The following is a 7258-nucleotide window of genomic DNA, read 5'->3' on the forward strand; positions in this document are numbered from 1 at the left end:
CTGCTGCACAGCTGCGTCAACCCGGTGCTCTACGCTTTTGTGGGAGAGAAGTTCAGGAGGAGGTTGCAGCAGCTGATGAGGAAGGTGGGCGTCCTGGAGAAAGCGTCGGTGTCCAGGACCAGCAGGTCTTCGCTCTCGTCCGAGATGACGTCCGCGTTCATGTAAAGAACTCTGAAGGGACACTTGTCGAAATCAACAAACTTGTGAATATTCTGCGATCGCAATTTCTGTCGTCTCCTTTTTTTTTTTTACATTCTTTCTTGGGTTTTGAATTTTGAAGTGCCTGGATACAACTTGTTGCTTGTGCAAAAATTGAACACCCAAGTCATCCTGATCGTGACCATGAAACCAAGGTTCCTCCACACGGGGAATCAAAAATCTTTCTGGGTGTTCATATCATGCTGGGGTGGGAGAGATATGATTAAATTATCCATTGGTGCCTTTGCGCACGTGACATTCACTTGCAGTCTGGACGCAGAGATGCAGAGACGTGAACACCTTCTCCAGAAAGACTCCCCAGAAGTCCCCCAAAACGTCACAAGATTTGTTGCAAGTTTGCTTGGAAAAGCTCTCCCAGGTCGTCATGGTAACTAAAGCTGAACTCAACTGTATTTCTAGAGCACTTTAAAACCACCACCACTGTACACAAAGTGCTGTACATGGAGCAAAAATCATTCATACGACAAACAATAAAACAATACATTGATAACAAAGACAGCAGAAAGCCCAAAACCAGTCAAATGCATTGTACGCCTCCTTTTAAGACCAGTCCAGTGACATCCAACAAGATCCCGATGACATTTCTACACAATTTAACCTCTGTAGTAGAGCTCAGAATTCGGTTATCAAAGGTGGTGTGGGCATAAAAAAAAAGCCCTCGTTAAACGGCGGCCTCTTTGGCGGCTCAGTTTGAACAAACGCACGGGATGATGCAAACGTAGAAAGAGTACAAAGTGCCAACCGACATCACCCTCCTTCCGTTCACGAGTTGGGAGAGAAAACGTGAGAAAATGTTTCTCAAGTTTTGCAACACGCGAACGCATGTCAACATGATGACAAAACAGGATGTTTTGTACCACCTCAATACAAAATGAGCTCTCTTTCCTTTTTCCCTTTTTTTTTTAACTTGGTGCTGAAATAGGGTACTTTTGCATTTTACGTTTTAATGCACCGGACATCGACGGGGACGATGAACATCCAAGGCATTCTATTGCCCCCTAATGTTCAACTGCATGTACTGAACCATGAGTGACGAGCCGAACCTTTATTTACAATACAATACAAGACAACTTTATTGATATGGCTCTTTCACAACAGGTGCGGCTGTCACAAAGCGCTTTACGGAGCAGTTAACACAAAATAACAAAAGAATATCACAGAACACGACGTAAAACATGGACAGTCATCCAACCGTCACAACTATTCCTGGATACGCCTTGTTGTTTGCACGTATTTGGAGATGAGAGTCGCCGCTTGGAATTGAAGCATATATAAAATTGACGGGAGAGGTGAACCGACTTTTTTTTTTATCGTCAAAGGATGCGACAGCTTCTCGTTTACGTTCACACTTAGCCAGCAGCTGACGGGAGGGACTTCATGCACATTTTGAGCATGGCGTCTCTGATCCACTGGCGAAAGGAGACTTTGATTCTCTCCTTTTGGAACTTCAAATTCAATTACTCGTGACCGCCTTTGCGTTCAGCGTCTCAAATGACTGAAATGTTACTCTGACAAGCCTGCGGAGTTGAATGCTAAAAACGATGCAAAAATGCCGTGCACACGCTAATGGTTAGCATGTAGTGTATCTTTATGATTTTAGAAGCGAAGGATGTTGGAACACAAACAGTGGAGCAACACATGTAGGCAGATAATAAGGCAACGGGCCATATGTTGTTTATCCTCTATGAAAAATAATTACAGAAAGTCACTGAGCCACTTACAGAAATTGATTTTAAAAAACACAAACACCAATGTTTGGTTTGTTTGTTTGTTTTTTAGGCCATAATGGGCCATAACAGATGGATTGGATTTCCATTGATTTCAATGGAAAAAGACTGAAGTCCATTATTATTTGTGCACTTTCCCAGTTTGTTTTTAAACTGGTCTCAAAATTACGATGAGCCTACAACAGTCATACTTTCCCATTTCATAACCTCTTAAATGCGATAGCTGTCCTGTACCCATGCACCACCCTGCGTTCTGCCAAGTTTGGCTTGTCGCACCACCTCCCATGATCGACTGACCCCGGGCTGGCTAAAAATGACAAAGGGGGTGGGGCCCTTTGCCGGTGGCAGCTGCCATTGTCAGGCTTGCTGGGCCCACGTTTGTGATTTGCCCCTCCAAACAGGCGGCGGTGGCGGTGGCGGCAGCGGCGGCAGCGGAGGTGGTGGAGGCGGCAGTGGTGGTGGGATGGGGGGAGGGTACGCATGGGGTGCATTAGCTCATGGGAAAAGGAAGGCGGGGGTCGCTGTCCAAGCCACGGGACGGTGGCTTGACACTCAGCAGCAGAAACCAAGCGGGACTTGCAGCCTATCAAAGGAAAACGCAGAGAAGAGTCACATTCGCTGGGAATGGTGACTGAGAGCTCGAGAACGGGGCAAGAAGAAAAAAAGGCCACAGTCGTCACTTTCAAGAGACACGAGTCAAAGGCGTTGTTATTGCAACGTGATCCAAGGGGTCTCGCACTAAATATACCCCTGTGTCAGAGACTGGCACCGAGCTCCTTCTCCTCAATCACCAGGTAACCTTTTGGGCTTTACTTCAGCACCAAGGGCATCTGAGAGACTTGAAGGATCTTGAAATTCAAAAATGTGACATCAGGTGATTTAATTTGTGCCCTAGCCATACAATCACTCGATAACAGTAAGAATGAAAAAATCGGTAGGGGACGCGTCCCCAAAGAAGGAGGTGGGTGAAGCCCCACCGAGTGCCGTCGTGCCACCCAAACGCTCCAAAGTCAGCCCGGAGCGAACGCTCGCCGAGCCCCGAGGACCCGCCCTTCCCAGCCCGACTCCGCCGATTTTCACGCGCAAGATGCGGAATGCCGCCGTCGGGACGGGCTGTGACATCCGGCTCAAGGTGACCGTTTGCGGAGACCCCCAGCCTTCGCTGTACTGGTACCACAATGACGAGCTCCTCAACATGGAAAACCAGGAGTACGGAGGCCTCTGGATTCGGGATTGCAAGCCCGGCGATGCCGGCCTGTACACCTGCATCGCGAATAACCACCTGGGAGAGGCCCGCAGCAGTGCTGTGCTAGCCGTCTTGGATCTGGGTGAAGGTGAGCCACACGTGTAAGATTAGTGCAACCGTCGTGTCATCCTTGTTGTTCATGACAGTCTCGCCGCGGGAAGTCGAGATTTTACTGTGTGGCCGAAGCGATTAAACATACCGTGGCCACCTTCGGTATTCAGGGGATGGCCAGACGACAATGGCTGACCACCTGATCCATTGTGGTCATGGCTTCTCGAGACGTTTGCGTGTCATGACGGACGGGCCCGTCCCCGATTCCATGTTCCTCGGCAAAACCGTTGTCGGCAGTTCAGATTTGCTGAGAATCCTCAGAAAGGTCAATTTTTCACATGGGCTTGAAATTTTCACATTTTGGGATTGCCCATCCGTGCCCGATTTCCCATTGGACAAATTCCCAAAGTCAATTGCTCAGCCCTGAAATTTGCTCAAAATGGCTGCTTGGCATCCTGTTGCATTTTTCAGACATGGGCCCTTGCGACCAATTTGGAGTAGTTTGACTAAACCACAGGTGGGCAAATTCCGGTTCCCCGAGAGCCGGTATTCCGGATTTTTGGTATGCCTCCCTGCTCCGACTCACCCGATTCAAACGGTCAGCCCATCAGCAAGCTCCGCAGAAGCTGGATAACCATCCTGAACATTTGAATCAGGTGTGTTGGAGCACGGAGGGACGCGTACCAACCATCCAGGATACCTCGGCGTCCGCTTCACTTTCAGGGGGCGCTCAGGATTTTTTGGGTGGTCCTGCTGGGAATCTTTTCATTCGGAGAAACGCGCTTGAGAATATCGGCGAGTCGTCTCTCCTATGACGAGGACGACGACCACTACTTGGTGTCTTTGCTTTTGAAGCTTTTCCTCTTTTGTTTGATCACGGCGATAGTTTCATGCAAAACCATCAGTGCAACTGATCTGTTAGAAACGATGTCGAACTGAAAAGTACGCTGGCATAAATGTCCAGTGGCATGGGGGGCAGACACGCATTCATGCGGACGCTCCTGGCAGATACCATTCCTTCCGGCATTCCGATCACTCGTAACGGGAACGGCTTTCTGTGTTTAGATCATATGAAGCGCCGGTTCTCAAACTGGGGTTCCCGGGCCAAAGATCGCAAGCCGTTCACATGTTGTGACGCAACACGTCAATCTGGAAGGCGTTCGGATTCTGAGGGGGTCCTCGGACAAAATCCTGCCCCGTAAGGGCCAAAAAGTTTGAAAAGCCCCGACATCCACCGTCGCTCGTTCTTTTCTCAATGCCCAATCTTAGCTGATTGAAGTGTTCGTCAGCGTCGGGTCTGGCCAAGGCGTTTGTCATCGAGCCTCTCAGCAGGAAAAGCACGGCTCATTTGAAAAGTGAATCTCTTTTACAAAGTCATGCTGAGCGCTGCAGAACATCAACAAAGTGCTGGAGCTGATACACGCCGGGCACTTTTGTCCAGGCCAAGTCATTTATCAAAGCAGCAGCTCTGACACTGTCGCAAAAACGGAATTTAGTGCCGCACTTCCTAAGATATTTTGCTGATCGGGCCAAGCTTGGCAGTGACATCATGACAAAAGCCAAAAGAGCAACGTTGACTCTGAAATCTTTCGTTTTTCTGTGAAGCAGCGAGAAACAGATTTTTAACATCCAATCGGATTTTGCCTTTGACAATCCCGAATGATTCAAAAACACAATTTTTCCGAATGCAAAAAAATGATCTAATTCTGCTAGCAGTGATAAGTAAAACCAGGAGTGACGATGTCCTGGGTGCTGTAGAAAAAGTCCGGCATATGTGAAGTTGATGCTCTTTGCAATTGATCCAACGCTATTGGCAAAAAAAAAAAAGAATATTGTTGCAAAGCAATCCAAATATAAAATGATCAGTCATAATTCACATCTCTCACAGAGTTCTTGCAATGTGATCAATTTTTTTTGGCCACAGCGCGATGCAGGTTTCTCGTGAAGGGAAGCCATTTTAAATGAAAAAGAAAAACTTTTCCAGCCCAATTTTGCAATCCATAGATGAAGCAACAGGAATTTGGGGTGTGAGTCCGAGCTCTCCTATTCTTGGACTGGTCATCACTCCGTTGCTGGACGCATACAGACAAACTACCGTCATTCACACTTAGCGTACATTGACATCGATAGACAATTTTATAAGTTTGTTTTGTCGAGTGAGAAGCGGCATTCACTCTGGTCCGGTCACCAGTCAATTGCACGTCACATCTCAACAAACAACACCTCACTCTGACATTCACACCAAAGCAGCGATTTCATCCCATTATAAGCCGGCAAGGCAAAGATCGCACGCTGCAAACGCGCAGCTCAGTATCAGTGGTCAAGGCTCCCAACATCGTGCCATTCGTTTTCTTTTTGCTTGTGAGTGATGCAACAACAATTCGAGCGAAGTCCTCGGCGAGCCCCCACTTTGGAAATAAGGTCGGACAATCGGTCTCAAAAGTTTCCTCCACTTTAACCCTCAAGTTTGAGCGAATATCCGGCTGATTTGCCGTGTTCGTGCTCGACAGCTGTCCCATCACTCAACCGCGCTGCCTAAACATTTCTCTCTCGCTCTCTCGCACTTCCAAAACGTCTCTACTGGCTGCCCCCGCGTCCACCGACTCTCTCGTTATTTATATCGCGGAATGTGCCAGGCCTTAGATTTTCTGGATGTTCGCAGGCCGCCGTCTCTCCTGTTACACGGGAAGACATCAGCGCTAATTTTATCACCGCCCGGTCCGACTGCTTCTCCCTTCTGCCCCTCACTATATTCCGTACAGATTTGCTAAAATTTATTCCCCACGATAATATCGGCCACCCGCGCCAGTCCAACTTCAAATCGGCAAGACTTTCCCTTCTATTTACGAGATCGTAATGTCATTTGTGCAGATTATTTTTCAACGCTTGAGTGGAATTTGAGGAGTCGGAAGCATGAGGTCAGACGAATCATCGGTATACGTCGCGACTGGACCACCTTCTGATCGGAAATATAGGTTGTATGCAAAGACTGACATTCACCAAGAACCTTTAAAAGACAAACAGTTTCACCGGGAGACTTTGGTGAGTGTTTCCGGCATTCAAAAAGTGACCAATTCCAAAAGTCGAACCCAATGCAGAGAAGGACGAGAGACGAGGCAGTGGAACAGGAGTAATCTTGGAGGAAAAAAAAATATCGACTAGGGAAAAGGGGAAAACTCAAAGTACGGGAAGAAGATGGAACAATCAGGAATGACCAGTCCAAAAGTCAAGATACAAAGAAACAGGGGATGGACTTTTCACAGCATAAGATAACATAGCGTTTCGTGACGGGACAAACTTTTACGCATTCACACCCGCGGACAATTTAGAGCCCTCACTTTGCGCAACAAGTATGTTTTGCGGATGTGTGAGGGAAAAGAGTACCCGGAGAAATCCCGCACTGAGCTGTCCTGACGGAGATGCAAACCCAAATCTTATTGTCTTGAGAAATTCTTGCTTGACCGAAAAATCCCTGGATGGATGCTGGCATATATTGTGACAAACGCTGTCGTTGTACTCGGATTTTTTTCTCGTGGCGGGTGGTCGGGCTCTGATTGAAAATGTCAGCGTTGCTCTGGGCTGGGATGGCTCCGCTCCAGCGTGGTTGGACGCCAGCCTCGACACGGCCTATTCCTCTGGGGTCGTAAGTCGGACTCAACAGGTGGGGCTCCTTTTACACCGTGGAAATCACCCTGCGCTGGATTGATCTGCCCGTCTGTTAAATGGTCGCGCTGAACGGTGGTGCGCAAAAGACGCCTTTGGGAAGCAGTCAGCCAGTCGCTTTGGGAACGGGGAAATTCTTGACTCGGAGCAGGGCGGAATGATGTGGGATGGGAAATACTTTTCATTTCGGGATGTTTTTTTTTTTCACCACTATTTTTTTTTTTTTTTGCTCTCATATTCTTCACAATTGTAAAAGAAGTTACAGATGATGTGGCCAATTGTAAAAGTTGCTCGTTAAAAGAGAGGTGGTCAAGAGTTGTGTGTCAGTATGAACATTTTTTTTTATATATAT

The 7258-nt window shown here is 47.7% G+C and overlaps 2 protein-coding genes across 3 annotated transcripts in view; both read left to right on the forward strand.

Annotated features, from left to right (window-relative positions):
- Nucleotides 1-445, forward strand: part of LOC109517553 (C-X-C chemokine receptor type 2-like) — a 1817-nt gene extending 1372 nt beyond the window's left edge. Inside the window, exon 3 of the mRNA XM_019872771.1 lies at nt 1-445. Coding sequence (XP_019728330.1) covers nt 1-165 — 165 coding nt within the window. The 3' untranslated portion in view covers nt 166-445.
- Nucleotides 446-2157: 1712 nt separating this feature from the next.
- spegb (striated muscle enriched protein kinase b) overlaps nt 2158-7258 on the forward strand; it is a 29013-nt gene continuing 23912 nt past the window's right edge. For both annotated transcript variants that reach the window (XM_019872896.1, XM_019872897.1), the window contains exon 1: nt 2158-3280. In XM_019872896.1, coding sequence (XP_019728455.1) covers nt 2869-3280 — 412 coding nt within the window. In that variant the 5' untranslated portion in view covers nt 2158-2868. The remainder of the gene's footprint in view (nt 3281-7258) is intronic.

Source organism: Hippocampus comes, unplaced genomic scaffold (assembly GCF_001891065.2).
Source record: "Hippocampus comes isolate QL1 unplaced genomic scaffold, H_comes_QL1_v1.1 scaffold242, whole genome shotgun sequence".
In the NCBI taxonomy this organism is placed as follows: Eukaryota; Metazoa; Chordata; class Actinopteri; order Syngnathiformes; family Syngnathidae; genus Hippocampus; species Hippocampus comes.